Source organism: Bemisia tabaci, chromosome 1 (assembly GCF_918797505.1).
Source record: "Bemisia tabaci chromosome 1, PGI_BMITA_v3".
NCBI classification, from domain to species: Eukaryota; Metazoa; Arthropoda; class Insecta; order Hemiptera; family Aleyrodidae; genus Bemisia; species Bemisia tabaci.
Window position 1 is genome coordinate 86,945,831 of NC_092793.1, and position 22,076 is coordinate 86,967,906.

Consider the following 22,076-nt stretch of genomic DNA (forward strand, 5'->3'; position numbering starts at 1 on the left):
TTTACCTTCTGTGAGCATTTGGTGAAAGCTGTAACCTTGGTTGGATTTTGGTCAGACAAGTAACTAAACTATCAGCATGAAAAGACTAACAAGTATGTATTTTGAGTAAATGAGTGCACTTAAAGCTCAAATCTTCAGTTGCAAAGCCTTTATCAATGAAATATACTTATAAGGTATTGATGCAAATCATTTGGTTTTACTGAGTCAACATAAAAGCTGCTCAGAAATCTCTGCAACGTGTAGGAATACTTGACGAACTACAGCAAGATATGTGATGCCCGGACACGGTGCGCTTGAACTCACTTTAAATGCGACTTGAATGTACATCAAAAATTCAAGTTGGAGGTTGTAGTGGGGTACTTTCTGATGGGTTTTTGGGCAATTTCGAAATAGGTTGTCGGAGCTCCTCGAAAAATAATCGCACTTATGTGGTTTTTTAGGGGTAAAATAGCAAGATTGGCCTTGGAGCGACAAATTCAACCCCCTCTCCCTCATCCTTGCCCTGACCGATCTGAATTTTGAGTATGTTTTCACCTGGTATAAGATGTGACTTTTCTGAAATTTTCATGCCCATACAAAATTCTTGCCCCCCGCGGCAGCGTTGCCAAGTTGCGGACTCCAAAATATCGAATTTGATGGTAAAATGAAGGTTTCGAAGTGTGATTTCCATTCAAATTCAAAAATTCAAATCGTAGGTTGTAGTAGGGTACTGCCTGATGGGTTTTTGGCCAATTTCGAAATAGAGTGTTAGAGATTTTTGAAAAATAATTGAATTTTTGCGGTTTTTTAAGTGTAAAATAGCACACTGGGCACGGGGCGGCAAATTAAACCTCTTCTCTCTCATCCTTGCCGTGACCGATCTGAACTTTTAGTATGTATTAACCTGATATAAGATGTGACTTTTCTGAAATTTGCATGTTCATACAAAATTTTTTGCCCCCGCGGCAGCGTTGCCAAGTTGCGAACTCAAAAATATCGAATTTGATGATAAAATGAAGGTTTCGAGGTGTGATTTCCTCCAAAATTTCACGAAAAATGTGCAATCTGAGAGTTTCCGATAAGAAACAATTAAGAGTTGCAGCGTTGCCAGCTTCACGATTTAAAATTTGTCAAAATGATCCGAATCGCGTAGCAACCTCAAGGTCTGGATTGTTATTTCGTTCAGAATTGGTCATTATGGTTCTTCTGTACTCTATGCATTTAGGTACCATGAAAATTATGTCATTACTTACTTGATGGGTGTAGCTAACTCAACAAGAGAGGCTGGATAAAGCGACGAGTCAGTGGAAAACGAGTGGTTCGGGTTGACAGATAGTTCTCTTTAAATGACACAAAATTTACAAAACATCTTTAATTTCGTTGTCTAGTCTACTTTTTTATGAGGGAATTTATTTCAATATAACTCAAAATTTTTGTGATTTTTTGCGAATTTTTGATTCTTTAAGTTGTTGAAGGTAATTTTCTGGATTCGAACTATCCAATCCGCTGTGAGAGACGGTCGAATTCGGGGACTTTCAAACTTTTTTGAATCGTCGTTTTCCACTCATTTTATTTATGTTTTAATTTTTCATGTTTTTGGGAAAAATTTGGGGGGCAAGATTTTTAGATAAAATGTTCAAAGTATTGACAGTAGCAGGGATAAGGTTTGGGGGGTGGGAGAAAGTTCTCAAATTCTACTTTCTGTTGATGGAGTAGATTTAAGAACTTTCTGCCAACCCGAACCACTCGTTTTCCACTGACTCGTCGCTTTATACGGCCTCTCTTGTTGAGTTAGCTGCACCCATCAAGTAAGTAATGACATAATTTTCATGGTACCTAAATGCATAGAGTACAGAAGAACCGTAATGACCAATTGGACCGCGTTAAACAGAAAGGAACCAAGCAACATCAGCTATTGCCAAATTTAACAAGGGAATTTTATTTTTTGAGAGAGAACGTTTGTGCAGATTCCTTTGAAAATTTCAGGGAATTTGCTTTGTATTATGGAGAAAATTCATAGAAATTTGCACAAAAATCCGCACAACCGGTTTCATGTAAAAAATTAAATTGCCCGATCAAATTTGGCAATAGCTGACGTGGCTTGGTTCCTTTCTGTTTAACGCGGTCCAATTCTGAACGAAATAACAATCCAGACCTTGAGGTTGCTACGCGATTCGGATCATTTTGACAAATTTTAAATCGTGAAGCTGGCAACGCTGCAACTCTTAATTGTTTCTTATCGGAAACTCTCAGATTGCACATTTTTCGTGAAATTTTGGAGGAAATCACACCTCGAAACCTTCATTTTATCATCAAATTCGATATTTTTGAGTTCGCAACTTGGCAACACTGCCGCGGGGGCAAAAAATTTTGTATGAACATGCAAATTTCAGAAAAGTCACATCTTATATCAGGTTAATACATACTAAAAGTTCAGATCGGTCACGGCAAGGATGAGAGAAAAGAGGTTTAATTTGCCGCCCCGTGCCCAGTGTGCTATTTTACACTTAAAAAACCGCAAAAATTCAATTATTTTTCAAAAATCTCTAACACTCTATTTCGAAATTGGCCAAAAACCCATCAGGCAGTACCCTACTACAACCTACGATTTGAATTTTTGAATTTGAATGGAAATCACACTTCGAAACCTTCATTTTACCATCAAATTCGATATTTTGGAGTCCGCAACTTGGCAACGCTGCCGCGGGGGGCAAGAATTTTGTATGGGCATGAAAATTTCAGAAAAGTCACATCTTATACCAGGTGAAAACATACTCAAAATTCAGATCGGTCAGGGCAAGGATGAGGGAGAGGGGGTTGAATTTGTCGCTCCAAGGCCAATTTTGCTATTTTACCCCTAAAAAACCACACAAGTGCGATTATTTTTCGAGGAGCTCCGACAACCTATTTCGAAATTGCCCAAAAACCCATCAGAAAGTACCCCACTACAACCTCCAACTTGAATTTTTGATATACATTCAAGTCGCATTTAAAGTGAGTTCAAGCGCACCGTGCGGAGGTTTTGTGAAGAAATATTCCAAACCGTGTTGAAGTCCACATTGCAAGGGCCTTGATACACGATCAAATTCCCGAACCGATTACCATCAAAGTGTCGGGAGCTTTGGTCGGAAGTCATCAGTCTTAAAATCGTTACTTTGCCTAATTTTCAAATGAATACCTAACATATATACCAGAAATTTTACGTGTGGCGAGAAATGATGAATGATGGCACTCCATTCAATAGAGTACAATAATAGAGTCGCTAGTCGCAAACAAGACCAATCCACACAGGTCAGTCATTCCCGTGGACGAGTTTTGGTACTCTACTGCGCAGTGACGTACTATTGAGTGCTTGCAATGTATTTCTTATGGGAGCACCCATTGTGACGTACTATTGAGTGCAGCCGAGTTAGGGCCGGGCGGGGAAGTGGCTCTCAAAAAGATGCGCAATGACTGACCTGCGTCCTGTGTGGATTGGTCTTGGTCGCAAAGTTCTGGATCGCCGTCGCCGATGAAGTCACTTTTGGAGGCTGTCTTGTCCAGTTCTCCGGAGACTAGTGTGCGGCGACTAGCGATGACGCATACGCAGAGACCAAAGCAGAGACTCGCGCTCGGCGCTCCCCACTCCCGACTCGGCTCCGTTCGTCAGCTAGGTCCACACACAGTAGTGAATCTGCTAAGTAGGCCGGTAATAAGTCTGAAATTGAGTCGATGAATATTATCCAGGAGTAACAAACATTAATGGATTCATTATGGCTTTGAATATCTAATTATAGAAAAATTTGCAAAAGTTAATATAGATGGAATTAATAAAAGACGAAAAAACACAAGCAGTTGTTGATTTCTCCATAAGCCACCGTGTTAAAAAACGCCGGTTGGTTCACACTTTGTATAAGTCAGAAATTAAATTCCTATATGAATATTATCCCGGAGTAACATACGTCAATGGATTCATTATGGCTTTGACTATCTAATTATGGCAAAATTTGCACAAATTAATATCGATTGAATTAAAAAATGTCGAAAAAAACACAAGCAGTCGTTGCTAGAGTACCTGTATAGCGAGAGCAGAGAGTATAGAAGGTTAGAGGCCCGACTGGATAGGGAAGAATTGAAACAAAAGTTAGAGCCGTGAGCAAGCAGTTGCGTACGTTGGCGCGAGAGTGCGCGGCGAGCGGAATCCCTTACCACTGCGCTGATTGGCCTGTGATTGGCTAAGCGAGAGTTGCGGATGGACGATGTATAAAATATTGCCTACGTGGAGGTGGTCCGGCAGCGACATACCCGCCGCTAGTCACTGGAAAACTAGAGTACCTGTATAGGGAGAGTAGCGACAGATCGGTTCATGGAGGGCCTAGGGCCCAAAAGTGCAGCCACCCTTCTGAGCAACTTCTAACACACAAAATTTCACTGCCAGCCTACAGATTTCAATTCTAACCAAGATGGCTAAGAATGTACAATGAGCGTTCTTTCGCAAAAATAAGTAAATGTATGCAAAAAGTAAACCAAATACATGCTTTCTAAACGACGGTTCGTAACAATTGTATTTGTAAATCGCTCTGGACATTCGAAATTCATAGGTTGGCTGCCCTTTTGGGCCCTAACTTTATTCGCGGAGGCATCGGTGAAGGCCTGATGGACTTTCGGAGTTTCAGATCTGTCGCTACTCTCCCTATACAGGTACTCTATGGAAAACAATAGAAAATAGTAGTTGCGTACGTCGCCAGCGAGGGCGCTGCGAGCGCTTCTGTTTAAATTACCTAGCATTGAGTCGGGCCTCTAACCTTCCATACTCTCTGAGCGAGAGTATGGACAGATGTGAAACTCCGAAAATCCATCAGGCCTTCACCGATGCTTCTGCGAATAAAGTTAGGGCCCAGAAATGTTGCCAATCTATGAATTTCAATTATCCAGAACGATTTATTAATACTATTGTTACGTATTGTTGTCGTTTATAAGCACGTGTTTGACTCAGTTTTTGCATAAATTTACTCAATTTTGCGGAAGAACGCTCATTTCTGTACATTCTTGGCCATCTTGGTTAGAATTGGAACCTGCAGACTGGCAGTGAAATTTTGTGCGTTAGAAGTTGGTTAGAAGGGTGGCTGCACTTTTGGGCCCTAAGCCCTCCATGAAGCGATCTGTCCATACTCTCGCTATCGGTGCATAACGTTTGCGCACAATTTTTTTACCGATAACGTTTGCGCACACTTTTCACGAATATCATTTGCGCACACTTTTTACCGATAACGTTTGCGCACACTGCACTATTTGGCAACGCTGCAATGATGCTACGCGTGTCACCTTTTAAGCTTCTCCTTCTTGATTTTGAATCTGCAGCTCACAATTCCGCCAAACGTGCTTTTTCAACCGTTAAAATAAGGGGCTGTAGATTTCATCTTGGTCAAAGTTGGTGGCGGCGTATTCAAAAATATCCAAGGCTACGCTACGCATTCACCCGGAAGGAAAAAAAAGGAGAGCAACTGGAACTTCAACAGTGGCTACATTTATTTTTTTCCTTATCTTATTTGCCCCCCGATGATGTTCCCACTGCATTTTATGAACTGGGCGCAACCGCACCTAATGTAAACGGCGTTTCTCAATTTCTCATTGTTAGTTACATCCGGCTAGAGTCCCTTTATACCCAGAGTTAAGACAACTCGATTATCAGCTGACTGGCAGCCGGCCTTGGCTGGCCATGGAGGCCGAAACGAGTGCACCCAAACGAACGATATTGAGGGATAAGGATCAGGAATCCTGCGATGTCTGTCATACAAAAACAACAACATCAACAAATTGATCAATTAAAAAGAAAATGAGATTGGTTTGTGAATAATTTCTTATTCTCTTTTCATTTTGGACCGATGGAAATGACAATTTACTCTTGATAAACCACAATTAGGTGATATTTTCATTATTCTTGTTCACATTCGAGGTACCGCCATCTTGGTGCACTCGTTTCGGCCTCCATGAGCGAGAACCAATCAGAATTGGATTTTTTTTTAGGCCACTTTCAGCCGAACCAAAAGTGAGTTGTCTTAACTCTGGGTATAAAGGGACTCTACATCCGGCGAAATTGCATTGATACTACATTGTTCCCACCTAATGTGTGGGCAAGTCCTCTCACTTACGACGCACTATATGGTCCAATAGCCCGATTTAAGCGGCAATAAATCGGAAAAATGAAGTTTGGAAAAAGTTCGATTTCAAGACGTAGATCGATAGTACATACTGTAAAGAAGACTCCTGTAAAATATCATCTAGATTGAAACACTAATAAAGATGTGACAAGCCTGGGGAGTACTTTTGAGTACGCTTCCAGCGTTTACGGCAGGTGCAGTGCTGTGTTTAGGTAAGGGCTTGTTTTCGTTGTTTCACCGTAACTGAAAGTGTTTGGGTACTTGATTTACAAAATATAAGGTAATTTCTAGATGTTCCATGCTGAAACAATTCTTTTTTATCATGTCTAATGCTCTAGATCAACCTTTAGACATAGTCAGTTTTTTCAATAAAATCGCAAAAGTATGACCCAAAAAATATACTTTGCACCTCTGAGCACCTCGTAATTTTACTCGGAAGTTACTGTCATGACTCAAGACTACCTTTTAGTCTGAGTGGCAGAACCATAGTCCACCATAGCCTCAAGTTATTTCTCATGAAAAATGACGTTTTCGCGTTTCTTAGCAGTCACTACTATTAGCTATCATATGCCATTGACCATGCATTTTATCATGTTCCACTCTCATATTCTATCAAAACAGATCCTTTAGAGCCTAAATTTACCCAGGCAGAATAATACGAGTTGATGGGGCTGATCGGAAGGAATTGAAACTTATGCTCAAGAACAGCGAAGAATCGCCTCGGGAGGCCACTTTAAAGGTCCCGTAAAAGTTTTTTTTTGGCGTTTTACCATGTTTCAAACATATAATCTATCAGAATGGATACATGTAGGCTCAAGTTTAGCTTGGCAGATGAAAACGCGTTCAAACGGTTGACCGGTGGGACTTGAAAGTAAGGCTCCCAAGCGATGAAATCGTCTTAGGAAGCTACTTTGAGGTCCCGCAAAAGTTTTTTTTTGACGTTTACCCATGTATCAAACACAAAGTCTATCAAAATGGATATATTTAAGCTTAAGTTCAGCTTGGCAGACGAAAACAAGTTCAAACGGCTGATCGGTGGAACTTGAAAGTATAGGCCTCCGCAGCCATGAAACTTTGAAGTACTTATTATCCTGAGCTGTCTTTTTCAAGTTCCCTTGACAGTAGTGTTCGACGAAATTCTACTTTTAGCTTATAATAGTCCATCAAATGTAAAATATGATTGTGAAGCTTAAAAAAAAAAAAAAAAATTCCTCCGAGGATCGAACCCGGGACCTAAGATTTACGGAATTGGACACGGTGTCCACTACACCACTGCGGAACCATTGGAATTCCGCCTCAATTTAAGGTTTTTGCACAAATTATACCGCAGTTATAAAAAAGTATAAAAATGTCAAAAATTGATTTTTTTCTGAAAAATGTTGGCATATTTGCACTCAGCGACCCAAAAAACCCCTGAAAACTCATGTTGCAAGGTATAAACATACATATCTGATTTAATGCCGCTTAAATCGGGCTATGGGACCATAGTGCGACGCTTGCACGACAACAAATGGCGTTGAAAGCTTTAACAGCAAGCTTTGCGGGGAGTTTTACTATCATCATCCGAATGTCTACGAAGCCTCTCAACAATTTTTTAACGCTCAGAATATAGTGTCTTTGAAAATTAAATCCGTGAAAAATGATGAGATGTTCACTAAACGGAATGATCAACAAAAAAAGATGATGAAATTATTGTTTTAACCAATTCGTATCTCGATATGGACCTGAAAATTACAGAGTTTCTGAGTTTCTGATTGCTTATTGGAATTTATTTAAATGAAAATTTCCCCTTGTCCGTTTATAAATTATCCGTCCGTTGAATTGTCTTATCACGAATAGAGTCCCTTTATACCCAGAGTTAAGACAACTCACTTTTGGTTGGGCTGAAAGTGGCCTAAAAAAAAATCCAATTCTGATTGGTTCTCGCTCATGGAGGCCGAAACGAGTGCACCAAGATGGCGGTACCTCGAATGTGAACAAGAATAATGAAAATATTACCTGATTGTGGTTTATCAAGAGTAAATTTTTATTTCCATCGGTCTAAAATGAAAATAGATTAAGAAATTATTCACAAACCAATCTAATTTTCGTTTTAATTGATCAATTTGTTGATGTTGTTGTTTTTGTGTGACAGACATCGCAGGATTCCTGATCCTTATCCCTCAATATCGTTCGTTTGGGTTAGAGTCCCTTTATACCCAGAGTAACGACAACTCGATTATCAGCTGACTGGCAGCCGACCTTGGCTGGCCATGGAGGCCGAAACTAGTGCACCCAAACGAACGATATTGAGGGATAAGGATCAGGAATCCTGCGATGTCTGTCACACAAAAACAACAACATCAACAAAGTGATCAATTAAAAAGAAAATGAGATTGGTTTGTGAATAATTTCTTAATCTATTTTCATTTTGGACCTATGGAAATAACAATTTACTCTTGATAAACCACAATTAGGTAATATTTTCATTATTCTTGTTCACATTCGAGGTACCGCCATCTTGGTGCACTAGTTTCGGCCTCCATGAGCGAGAACCAATCAGAATTGGATTTTTTTTTTAGGGCACTTTCAGCCCAATCCTGGCCCAACCAAAAGTGAGTTGTCGTAACTCTGGGTATAAAGGGACTCTAGTTTGGGTGCACTCGTTTCGGCCTCCATGGCCAGCCAAGGCCGGCTGCCAGTCAGCTGATAATCGAGTTGTCTTAACTCAATCACGAAGCGATACTACTGACGCATCATTGAAGCGTTGCCAAATAGTGCAGTGTGCGCAAACGTCATCGGTAAAAAGTGTGCGCAAATGATATTCGTGAAAAGCGTGCGCAAACGTTATCGGTAAGAAAAGTGTGCGCAAACGTTATGCAGCCCTCGCTATACAGGTACTCTAGTCGTTGCTTTTCCCGTAAGCCGCCGTGATAAGAAATGCTGGTCGGTTCAAACTTGGTTTAAGACTCAATTTACGTCATTTTTTGAATATTATTCAAGATTGTGATACATTAATGAATTTACTATGGCTTTAACTACCTGTTTGCAGCAAAATTTGCAAAAATTAATGATGATTGGATGGAAAAACACAAGCAGTTCTTGATTTCTCCATAAGCCACCATGATGATAATAAGTGCCGTTGGGTTCACACTTCTCGGAGCACACGCGGCTCGGAAAGGCCCGTGGATTGACTTCATCGGCGCTCCAGTACATTGCGACTCTATTGTACTCTATGTTCTAGAGGTCCCTGGGGGTTTTTCCGACTGACGACTTGGTCGACTTGATAGTCAACAGGGCACCCCGAATACGCACCGGATTGGTGCAGTTCGGCGGTGGCTGGTGCTCGTTCGGGGTGCTCGATTTTCGTAAACACCAATGGCGGCGAGGTTTGCGCGGGTTTTTTGAATTGACGCTGACGTGTGTCCGACGCCGCGCCGCCGCCGCGCAGTGCAGTCTTCGCAGGCGGCTTCTTGTCTGAAGCTTTTAAACTGTTGCAATCTTATTCTTCATCATTATCTCGTAACTTCAGTTGTTGAAATGCCCAGAATAATTTACTTTAAGCGTCAATTGTTAACTTTGTATGTTGAACCTGTAAATGAAAAAGACCTGTGAAAAAGTGAATAATTCATTTTGAAAAGAAAAAATGAAGAAAAAAAATAAGTTGTTTCTTTCGTTCATGTTTTTTTTTAAAGGAATAGTTTATTATAAATTAGTTTCACCTTAGAAAAACCCCTAAAAGTCTCATTTATCGGCCAGCCTAGGAAGGAAAAAAACAGTGTGCTAAAGTTAACCGCGCGAAAGAAGAAGTTTTGGACGTAGTCTTCTTTCAAGGGCATCAAGAGCTGCTATTTCCCTAATCTGCCGGATCCCATTGGAGATTTTGCATGTGTGAGGGATTTGCGAGTTGACCATTGCGATGCTTATATAAAAGTTCGCGAGAAACACGAGAAATCGTCTCCCAAGCTTAAAAAAAGCGCTCAAAGTGAGGCCGAAAAGGAGGGGATATCCCACCCTACCCTGAGAGTCTACGTCTACATCAAAACAAACTCTCCATGCAAAGATAGGGAGCAAATACATTAGCAGGGTTACCATGTTTTCAGTTTTGGAGTTCCCAAAATAAAGTGGCTCCATCGTGTTTCGCGCGAACTTTTACATTAGAATCAATGGTCAAATCGCAAATCCCTCACGCATGGAACATCTCCATTAAATCTCTCGTAGAGGTAAATAAATTCTGAATGAAAATTTTACCTCACACGGCGTTCGTTTTAGAAAGTTTAAATTTTTTATGAAGACCACCCGCGATTTTCTTCGATGAAAGTGTTAGAAGAGGTCCCTATATTGAAAAAGTAAAAACCGCGAAATCGTAAGTGGGGCCATTTTTTCTTTCGAGTTTTTTTTATTTATTTTTACGGGTAAAATGGCGGCAGAGTGAGGGCTGAGGGGCCAATGTGTGACCACCATAACCCTCAACCCTCTGGTCAAATTAAGTTCAAATTTCATGTATGTTAGTCTTCAGAGCTTCCTCAAACGTTTTAAACCCTCCCTTATTATGATGCGGGTGATGGGGCAATGTGGATTTTGGTTTGCGATTATCATTAAAAATCATGGAGAAAACTTATTATTTTACACTGTGTGAATAATTTTAAATCTACCTTGATGAGGGCATGCGATGTTTCCATATTTTCGTTTTATGCAATAGGAAAATTATGTTTTCCAGAAAATGACAATTTTTATATTTGATTGAAACCAGTCCACGCTCATTGATCAGCGCTACTTTTTACATAGGCACATCAGCTTTAATTGACGAATTTTGACATACAATGGAGCATTATGTCAGTCATTTAACTTCAATTTATAAACGCAATCTATTCACGAAATTAAATGCACGTGAATCGATGTTGGCGGATTTTGTTCAAAAAAAATTCCCGGAGTAGGTATATGTAAAGAATAAAATACCTATAAGAAAAAATAGTCTTTAATTTGCGAGTAAAAAGGAAACAAAAACCGTTCAGAGATTTTGCAGATGTTCGCGAAGAATTTAAGTTCCAATCTCTTAAATCTAAAGAGAGAAAAAAAGAGAGAAGAAAGAAAAGAAAAGAAGAAGAAAAAACGTCTACAAATGATGAAATTTCAACTTTTTCTTTCTTTTTTTTCTTCTTGAAGGATGACGCAATACTTCTTCTACCCTAGAGAAGCGAGAAAGTAAAAACTTCAAGATTCTCGTTCAGTGATTACGCGGGAATAAACAAGCAAACCCAATTAGCGCATGAGCCTCCAAAGTTTATTTCTCGCTCAAAGATTTTTCCGCTGATTTTTGGAAATCTGGAACAATGAGCTAGAACAAATTTTTATCGCTTAGTGAGTCTTTGAAGTTTTTTTTTTTTTTTTTTTGCTTTTTTCTTTATTTCCTCTTCTTTTCCTAGTATAGCTTCATGTTACAATCACTCGCAAATCTTTTTGAAGGAGATAGGCTCAGAATCAACAGTCCCTCTAAAACTTTTTAAAACTTCTTCTTTCGGTAAATTTTAGCATATTTTTTTTTCCTTCCTAGGCTGGCCGATAAATGAGACTTTTAGGGGTTTTTCTAAGGTGAAACTAATTTATAATAAACTATTCCTTTAAAAAAAACATGAACGAAAGAAACAACTTATTATTTAAAATGGGGGTTCAACATTTAACAATTGACGCTTAACTAATTTATAATAAACTATTCCTTTAAAAAAAACAGAACGAAAGAATTTTATTTTTTTTCTTCATTTTTTTGTTGCATACAAAGTTAACAATTGACGCTTAAAGTAACGGGGCATTTCAACAACTGAAGTTACGAGATAATGATGAAGAATAAGATTGCAACAGTTTAAAAGCTTCAGACAAGAAGCCGCCTGCGAAGACTGCACTGCGCGGCGGCGGCGCGGCGTCGGACACACGTCAGCGTCAATTCAAAAAACCCGCGCAAACCTCGCCGCCATTGGTGTTTACGAAAATCGAGCACCCCGAACGAGCACCAGCCACCGCCGAACTGCACCAATCCGGTGCGTATTCGGGGTGCCCTAATCTGTGGACCAAGTCGTCAGTCGGCTCTGATGTTTACTTTTTGCAGGCAAAGACCCCCTACGATGTGCAGGCAAGATGGCTGCGTCGTGCGACGGGAACTCAGGGCGGTTCGAGCTTCGAGCACTCTCTTCCCAATACCTACTCTAACCCATCCTATCGTCCGCCGCCTCCCTACCCCACCCAGCTCTCCCATCCATTTCCGTTTCCTGCGCATCTACCTGAGGCCTCTGCACGTGCACTTGTTCTGCTTTTGGGTGCATTATATTAATCCATTTTGTATTTCTTAGAATTAAAAATTGAAAATATACATATTAATTTATTGATACTATCATATTTCCAATGTAAGTGTTATCTTTGTAGGTGATGTTATTTATTTACACTCCCACATTTCACCTCTTGATGCCTGATTGGTAAATTTTACCACTTTTTGGATTGTTATGTACTTTTGAAGGTTTAAGTTATCAAAAGTAGAAATGTGCACAGATATTGTTTTAGCAAATTTTTCAAGAAATGTGCTAAGTGCCTCGTATTTACCTAGTAACAGGAAGTTTCCAGAAGTTGTACCATTGTGCCACAAAAAGAAATTGATAAATTTGTGCGAATGTTTAGTTAAAGTTTTAGCTTGATGGTTCATCTTTACATGGAAATATTTTTGGTACAATTATAATTTCCACAATGAAAGTCTGGCAACACAGCTAACTTAGCAAAATCCCTCATATTTCTTAGGAATTAAGTCAGATGTGAGGGTAAGATTTATCCCCCCCCCCTCCTCCTCTCAACTAGTTCCCCCAATGCGCACAGAATGTACTAATAAGCAGCATAAAGCAGAGGGAAAGATACAGGTATAATTAATAGATAGGTATTCACAACATGGATGATTTCAAAATTTGACATCTGAAGCATGTTTGAGATAATATTAAGCACCGATAGTATTCTCCGGAGGAGGCTGCAGTGGGTGCTGCATGCATGTACACAGCCTGGCAAATACGTAAGTACAACTCTGCGTCTTTACCGACCAACTACACATCTTTTTTACCTAAAATTTAACTCTAAGTACTCTAAGTAACTTGTGTGTTTCTCCCACACGTAGATAGCCTCCTTTTATTTTTTAAATTTTTCCTGAGATCTACGCCTGATTCCAATAAGGAAGGAAGGATGCTATCTTAGTTTTTAGCTGCCATAGCTTTATCTTGAAAACATTTATACCTTGTGCGCATACAATCCTCAAACTCATCCCTTATCATCTGGCATCCTCTGCCTATTTAGCAATAAGTAAATCCTCTAATCAAACATACATGGCTCAGATATAAATTAAAGCCCCCCTCCCCCCCGTATTTTCCACAAAAATTCAAAATGTAAATAGGTCCGTTTAAGATTAATTTCAATGCCTCAGAACGCTGGGGCCCCCACACAAGCTTGTGATTTCTCCATAAATTCTAAAGATTCTCCATCCTCAATCCTTAAATAAATTATATCATAATAATTATGTCAATAATTATATTATATCCTTAAATTATATCAGAAAAATATCTTGCCAAAGTATTTTGAGAATTACCCTGGTTGACTTGGGTTGGACTCGTTTAGAAATTTAATCTCAATCAAAAATGCCAATTCCCTGAGCTGAGCAGTTTAATTTTTCTCCGCGAGTGAAATTTGTGCTTGGCGCCATTAGGAGCAAAGAGTAGGGGAGAGGAGAGAGCAACAGAGCAGAATCATGGAGTCCGAGCGAGCTGCACGCACGCTCCACCAGCTACTCCCGCTCTGTGATCGCCTGCACATCGTAGGGGGTCTTTGCCTGCAAAAACGCTCAATCAGTCGGCTCTATGGTCAGTCGGAACGATTCCACTTTACTTTGTTATTGCCGTAGAATTGTGATAACTGAGATTTTTATCAAATTTTAGCCTCCTATCAATGTTACGGTGGGTCGTCAGCTCGTTTGTTTATTTATGGCCAGAAGAGCCTCATGAAGCCTAAAAATTAATTTAGATTCGACGAAAGTTAGAAATCGTTTGGATGATGAAGAATAGACAGATTTTATTTCAATTACATAAAAAGGGTGATTTTTATTATCATGCTAGGTAATTGTTAGGCAAGACAGCTGTAAGTGCTATACGAGGTATAGGTGATAACATGCTGATAACCAACGAACTACACCAGGCCCCAGGCCCTGACCAGGCACCTCAGAGGACTAGCAAATTTGTCAAAGACGCCTTTCGCCCCTTTCGGCATCTCAAACTTGCTTGCTGATAACATAGATACGTGATAAATGATAATTTGTACATAAAGATGGAGCGCTAGTAGAAAATAATCGATTCGTCAGAATTGAATAGTAGAAATCGTCATCAGTACATTATTAGAATTCAGTGTTGTCAAGAATGAATTTCCTCCGAAAACTACAGCCAACTGATAAAGTACTGATTTTAGGTGAAGGTAATTTTTCTTTTGCCACCAGTCTCCTGCAAAGTCTTTTAGATCATTCCAACGACTGTGATATTGCTTCGATTGTTGCTACATGCTTGGAACCCTTCAGTGAAGAATTCTCAGTTGGAAAGAAAAGGAACATCGCTTACCTCAAGAAAAAAGGTATGTACGCGATCAGAACTACATTACACGTTTGTTTGTCCTCTCTTGTAGCCTTTGCCTATAGTAGGTATGTTGTGGAAGCAAACTTACCTGTTACCTTCAAGTACTCAGAACATGACTAGATGATCTCAATGATCTGTAACTGATCCTAGTTAGTATTCAGACCGAGACCTGGATTGCCCCCTGCTGAAAATTTTAATGGTGGCAAAGTGCGAGCTTCAAGGAGAGAAAATACATCGAGACCACAAGCAGTGACATGAAATTCCATTGTGGGAGAATGCATGATTCAAGGCATGTTAAAGGGCACCAATTATTGCGGTCGTTGCTGAGCGTAAGGCTTGGTTCTGTTCAATTAATACTGACAGGGACAGGATCTTTGAAATTCCTATGCCTGAGTCTGGGGAACAAGAGTGAAATTAAGATCTCAACTTTTGAAATTTCTTAGTCAAAAGGGCTACCTTGTCTTCAAATGTCAAAAACTTCCAAGGGACAGCCCCTGGACCTCCAACTTTGGACAAAAGTTGCGCAAAAGACACCCCCCCCCCCCCCCCCAATCAGGTTTCTCACAAGTTTGATAGTTGCAATTTTTACTTACCTCCCAATATCAAATTTGTAAATCCAGTCCTGTTTGTGCTGCCAGGGACACAATGCAGAGGTATCTGAACTCCATACGGAATCTCTAATGAACCCCAAATAAAATCATCTGAACATGGTTCTGACTTTTAGCTAAAATGTGTGGAGTCTCCGGCAGTCTGGAAAACTTGGAAGGTCAGGGAATTTATGGCAACAGTCAAAGAACATTTCGATTACTAAAAATATCCATTAGGATGTCGAACAAACTGAGGACCAGGCTCAGAGACTTGGGGACTACGAGAGGTGAAACGAGAGTACCTTTATAGGGGCTAGAGTCCTTCGAATATGCTCAGCATTTTGAGTGCTTGTGGATTGGATGACACTGATGTTATTGTTTTGTTCATTTTTTTATCTGTTGCAGGTGTAACTGTGTTGTTTGGAGTGGATGTAAACCATTTAGATCAGCATTTCACCAAAGGCACCAACGTTTTTACCAAAGTTATATTTAATTTTCCCCATGTTGGTGGGAAAATGAAAATTCATTTGAATCGAGTTCTTCTAAGTCAGATTTTTAAAAATGTTTCTGATTACGTTTCGCACGAATCTAATGTCTGCATCACACTTTGTGATGGTCAGGGTGGCACAGGTGCTGATTCTAAACTTCGACGCTATGATGATAGCTGGCAAGTGGTGGAAATGGCGGCCATGAGTAATTTTGCCTTGAAGGTTATTGAACCATTTCCAGTAGAGATCTTTCCGAACTACCGTCCAGTTGGTTATAGAGGATATGACAAAGGATTTTGCATTGATAATTCTTTGCTTCATATCTTTCAAAGAACTAGCTCTCTGAGAACATTCTACACAGACTGTGATCTATTAAATTTGTTCACTGTGGGAAAAATACACACCAATTATGGTGTGATTACATGTATAAAGTTACATAGTTATCTTTACTCTTTAAATTTATTTGCAAAATCTAATTCAGCATTTCACTTTATTTTTCAAAAGCTCAAACAAGTACTTAAGCAACAGTCTGTACATTGTAAGATTTTCATGCCCGAGGCCTTTTGGCCTATTCATAAAGAGTATTTACAAGGAATGCCATCTTTCTTAAATGGTAGAAAAGTCAAACTTTGCTCGTCTTTGTCTGAAATGCTGGAATCAGCAGCTACCAATTTAACATTGACCAATTTTGAAAACACTTTGACAGTTGTCAAAAGCTGCTGTTTCAAAGAATTGAGCCAAGATTTGGAGTCTTCTCCCACAGAAGGTCAAATAATGATACTTGGCTGTGACTGTTTTAAGTATACCATGGACTTTCTTGAGTCGTTGAAAAGGCTTTTTAAGTATGATCTTGAGGTCGCTGCTAATGATCAACATTTTAAAAGAGTCTACCTAGTTCCAGAATCCTCACCAAAAGTCCTTGTTGCTGAGTTTTCGATTTTCTCCTTACAAGCTGAACAGTCTTTACCTTTCTGCACCATTTTCTGTGATTCTATGGCAAAATGTATTTTTAAAATAAATCATTGGCAGGAAATTTGGTCCGAAAACACTTCGGTTGTGCCTGAAACGTCTACTATGTTGCTTGCAAGTTTATATCCTTCTACCTTTAAATTTGATGTTAATTTTTTGGTTACGCCTGATTTTAGGTTATCTAAATTTTATGAGCTTATGTGGAATTTTACCCTTATTGCTGTGATTAATGTTGAACTTATCAGCAAATATATACCTGCCAACGATAATTCAAAGATGTATTTATGTTTTAGAGTGTACTATAAGTCTTTCATTCATCCTTTTTGCCGGACCATAGCTTTAGAGTTTCATCAAAATGTAGTTTCCAAAGGAATCCAAGTAGTTCTTAATGCCCCCATTTGTTGAAGCTAATATCTAGTGAAATCGAACCAACCTGCATTATTAATTTGTTAGTTGCCTTCATATCATTGATTTTTGTGACATTTGCATTTGTAATTATAATCAATTCTGAGTGAAAAAATTTGATTTCTTCAAATCTACCGAAATAAATCCAATGGAGGAGTATCGTTTTGAACCTTTTCCGGCCCGTCCTGGATTTTGCTGAATGTTTCATATTTTCAAAGTACTAGTCCTAGGTAGACTTTATGCCATTTATCTCACGGAACGGAGCCCATGCAAAGGTGCAACAACGCCTCAAACCCAAATCCTGGCATCGAAAAATAGTTATTTTCGTCGACTTTTTCGACTGTTATCAATCTTCCAGCAGATGATACCTACGTATTTTTTTGCCTACTTTCCGTTTCTGGACTTTGTGAAGGCCTCCGATGTATTTCGAGGGGCCGCACGGTCTATTGTTGCCATATTTGGCTCATTTTTAGGGGTTTTTTCTATTTTACACACAAAGAACTCAATTGAAACTAAGAACCGTATACGTTTTTGAAAAGAACGCAAAAAAAGGATAGAAAATGTTCCGTGAAACTTTTTTCTACGTTGCCAAATTTTCGAGAAAAATCGTTCCAAAAGCCAAAAATGGCAAAAATTTAATAAATTGCCACGCCTAAGGTCCAAGAAAGTGGGGTACAACTTTTTTATTAACGCACGCAACTATGGTGCGCCGTCGGTGTCAATATTACTTTTTCTCTCAAAAAAAGTTTTTCTTCAAATAAAAGTTTTTTTTCCCCCCATAAAAGTTTTTTTTCCCGCTTAAAAGTTATTTTACCCCAAGAAGTTTCTTTTCCCGCATAAAAGTTTTTTTCCCCCGCACAAAAGTTTTTTTTTATAAGTTACCTACAACACTGTTGCCATATCGTTTCTGAAAACCCGAATTAATTCCAACCATAGATCGAATCGGTATCGATAGGCGATAGGTCGACCGCAAGTTGTGTGAACATAACCTCAAAATCAAAATACATATTACATCTAGCATCTAACGGATAGCCACAAATATGGAACGTGATGTGTTCATTTACCTACCTAAACATTTTTATATTTGAGAATAAATAAAACCCGTAGATAGAAAAAAAATACGTTTGAGAGAAATTAATTAGTGCGATGTATAAATAAAGTGGCGCGAGAAAATAATTACGGAATTCGAAAAGTTCTCTGCTGTTACAAAAGTTGAAGACCTACAGAATCTTCTGTCCTCTTCACTGCTTGCTACTATTGCTGGTATCGCAAATCGGAGAGCAAAGGATATTGCAGCAAAAGAAGAAATTTTGCAAGGTAGGTATTCTTGCCTTTAGAATAGGTACAAAGGTTCAGAAAGTGTATCAGGAACACTGGTTTTATCTTAGAAGTTTTAACCTTTAAGGTGATTCGATGGACGCCATATTTTGTGTCAGAACGGCATGCGATATATCGCATCAATTGGTTCCATATTTTCAGCTACTCGTCATTTTTCTCCTATTTTGAGATCGCAATTTTGTTGTCAGGAGTCTAAAGCACTCACTTACCAATTTTAACAAAGAAATTCAACGTAATAAAGGCGTGGTTTTTTCAGAGAGGAAACATCGCATTCGATACTGATATCGAAACTGCACTCGAATGCGATATTTTCTCTCTGAAAAAACCACGCCTTTATTACGGTGAATTTCTTTGTTAAAATTGGTAAGTGAGTGCTTTAGACTCCTGACAACAAAATTGCGATCTCAAAATAGGAGAAAAATGACGAGTAGCTGAAAATATGGAACCAATTGATGCGATATATCGCATGCCGTTCTGACACAAAATATGGCGTCCATCGAATCACCTTAAAGGTTAAAACTTCTAAGATAAAACCAGTGTTCCTGATACACTTTCTGAACCTTTGTACCTATTCTAAAGGCAAGAATACCTACCTTGCAAAATTTCTTCTTTTGCTGCAATATCCTTTGCTCTCCGATTTGCGATACCAGCAATAGTAGCAAGCAGTGAAGAGGACAGAAGATTCTGTAGGTCTTCAACTTTTGTAACAGCAGAGAACTTTTCGAATTCCGTAATTATTTTCTCGCGCCACTTTATTTATACATCGCACTAATTAATTTCTCTCAAACGTATTTTTTTTCTATCTACGGGTTTTATTTATTCTCAAATATAAAAATGTTTAGGTAGGTAAATGAACACATCACGTTCCATATTTGTGGCTATCCGTTAGATGCTAGATGTAATATGTATTTTGATTTTGAGGTTATGTTCACACAACTTGCGGTCGACCTATCGCCTATCGATACCGATTCGATCTATGGTTGGAATTAATTCGGGTTTTCAGAAACGATATGGCAACAGTGTTGTAGGTAACTTATAAAAAAAAAACTTTTGTGCGGGGGAAAAAAACTTTTATGCGGGAAAAGAAACTTCTTGGGGTAAAATAACTTTTAAGCGGGAAAAAAAACTTTTATGGGGGGAAAAAAAACTTTTATTTGAAGAAAAACTTTGTTTGAGAGAAAAAGTAATATTGACACAGACGGCGCACCATACGCAACAGTTCTTACCCATATATATAACATATCAAAAAATAATAGTTGTATGGCCAAAGACCAGATGAGGTGCTCTAATGTGGTGGCCCTAAAGGCCTAGATACACACGGCGATTAATCGCCGCGATTGCAATCGCGGCGTTTAAACGCAGGTGTATTCGGTCAATCGCCGCGACGGGCGAGTGAAATTCTCGGAATTTCTCCAATCGCCGCGATTGAATCCAAAGTAGGATTCAATCCTACTTTTTGGGCGAGTAGATGCATTTGTTGAGTCCTGTTTATTCTTGATGGATGCGAAATCCACCAGTACATGTGGTCTACATGTGTTTTTGTTTACGTTCTTCTGTCTTCGAGGTGCTCGTCAATTAGTTTTATAGTATGTTTATTTTTACATTTGATGCGAAAATTGTTAAAATTGCAGCAGAAGTGTGTCCGTTCATTAGCCACTTATTATTCAAGAGAGGCACCAGAACTTCAGAAATAGGAAACATTATTCGGTTGAAAATCTTCATCTTCATTCAATTAAAAAAAGGCACTAGTCTTTTGGGCAAAGTACTTACGACTATCCTGTTATCAATATGATCAACTAGATAAGATACTGATCATTTTAAGGTTATAATAACATTAACAATTAGCGCTGATCGCGGCGATTAATCGCTATAGACCGTGGGCCAGCAAGGGGTAACCCTCCCCCCCCCCCCCCCGTGGGAATTTTGAAGATGGTGATTTTCTTGAAGCTCTCAACTAGTAGAATAAGATTTTCCTTGTCTACGCGAATTTTATCGTGGTGGGGGGGAGTAGGCCCCCCCTAAACCCCCCAAAATTGCTCAGAATTCCGACTTTTCCGCGAATTTTCCCACTTTTACCCGAAAAGGCTTGATTTTAGAGCAAAACTCCACACAACCATTCTGAAAGCTCGTGAAATTCTGGTCTAGAAAAGTGTTAAGTGACTTTGACCAGGACCCGCGGTCCCCCAAAATGGGGGGGGCTTAAAATGTCAAAATATCTCAAATTTCCGCGAAAATGACCGTTTCGCCGCGATTTCTCGCCAATAACGCGAAGAAGGTTGGTATTATCGGAAAATTTTTTACCCCCCTATAATAACAGAGCATTAGTTTTTCATTCCAAGGGCGGCCTAACCCCTCGTGGGGGGAGGGGGGCCCCCAGCAGTACCCACCCTATAAAAACCGTCAAGATTGGCCGCTTCCTTGAAGTAGCGTTATGCGCAAAAATGGGCGGCAAAATGAAAACAAGTAGCGTTTGTTCTGAGAGAACATCAATGTGGATTCTTGTGGGGGGTAACAGGGGGGAGGGAGGTACATCCTCCTCCCTCCCCCTCCCCCTCCCCCCAAAAATAATCACGAAAAACGTTAATTCAACGCGAAAATTCCACTTTATAAGACGATATCAGAGCTTGTCATTGACATGCTTACACTAACATAATCTAACGAGGGGGGGGGGGTGAGGGGAGAAGGTTTTACCCTCCCTCCTCCTCTTCCACCCCCTCCCCCTCCCCCCAAATAAATAATCACGAAAGAATTTAAATAAAACGCGAAAATTCCATACTCTAAAAGGCGACTTTCAGGGCGAGTCATTGTCACGCTCACACTAATATAATTTAATGAGGGGAGGGGGGGGATGTTAGACATCTTAGCCTCCCCAGCCAACATTAAAAAAGGGTGGGGGATCGGTAATTTATAAACGTTACTTACTTAATAATAGGAGGGACGAGGAAACCTAGCTGCAGTAGGAGAATTTTAAGATCTGAAGGGATACGTAATTAAATCAGGGAAAGTAGAGATACTATTTTATTTTTTGAAAATGACTGAAACTGAGGGGAGTTTATTCATAATTGACGGAAATGTACATACTTAAGCTTATGTCAACATTTTTGAAACGTTTGGAGAATAGGCTCAAAGTGTTTTGGATCGTTTGCCAAAGTATTCAATCATTCATTTGGTCACAGACAGATACTGCAGTGAACTCTGATTTACGAATAGTTATCAAGATAGTTCGACTCGGAAAGAAGCAAAATTATTTGAATGTTTCCTTCTCATTGGTTTGAGTTTCATTGAGTTTGTAAGATGAGTCAACTTTCACACCGTCAGCGGAAGTTAACTGGCTAGACCCATCTCCATGCCTTTAATATACTTTTCCCAGTGAGTATATTGGGTGTATTTCTTTCGGTTCCATTCAGTTAAGAATAGATCAATAACTTGGTTCTTGTTTTTACACTTGCCTAAATTACTTTTCCAACTACGGGGTATTTTGGTTGGGGGTCCATTCGTGAAAAAGTATCCCTTAATCCCCCCCATAATCGCTGAATGTTTTTGATAAAT

The 22,076-nt window shown here is 39.4% G+C and overlaps 1 protein-coding gene and 1 long non-coding RNA gene across 2 annotated transcripts; one reads left to right on the forward strand and one right to left on the reverse strand.

The window, feature by feature from the left end:
- Nucleotides 1-3,249: 3,249 nt before the first annotated feature.
- LOC140226036 (uncharacterized) lies at nucleotides 3,250-6,269 on the reverse strand. The gene is made up of 2 exons (XR_011900852.1): nucleotides 4,034-6,269; nucleotides 3,250-3,676 (listed from the first exon to the last, which is right to left on the reverse strand). It is a non-coding gene; the product is annotated as an uncharacterized lncRNA (long non-coding RNA).
- Nucleotides 6,270-13,976: 7,707 nt separating this feature from the next.
- On the forward strand, nucleotides 13,977-17,348 carry LOC109039964 (uncharacterized). Its single transcript, XM_072306361.1, has 2 exons — nucleotides 13,977-14,738; nucleotides 15,733-17,348. The coding sequence occupies exons 1-2, from the start codon at nucleotides 14,531-14,533 to the stop codon at nucleotides 17,187-17,189; spliced, it is 1,665 nt and encodes a 554-aa protein (XP_072162462.1). The 5' UTR covers nucleotides 13,977-14,530; the 3' UTR covers nucleotides 17,190-17,348.
- The last annotated feature ends 4,728 nt before the right edge of the window (nucleotides 17,349-22,076 follow it).

Bases quoted from the DNA above. Each gene is read 5' to 3' on its own strand.
- LOC109039964 (XM_072306361.1), top strand. From the start codon at position 14,531: ATGAATTTCCTCCGAAAACTACAGCCAACTGATAAAGTACTGATTTTA. The intron at 14,739-15,732 runs GTATGTACGCGA...TATCTGTTGCAG, and splicing joins CGCTTACCTCAAGAAAAAAG to GTGTAACTGTGTTGTTTGGA.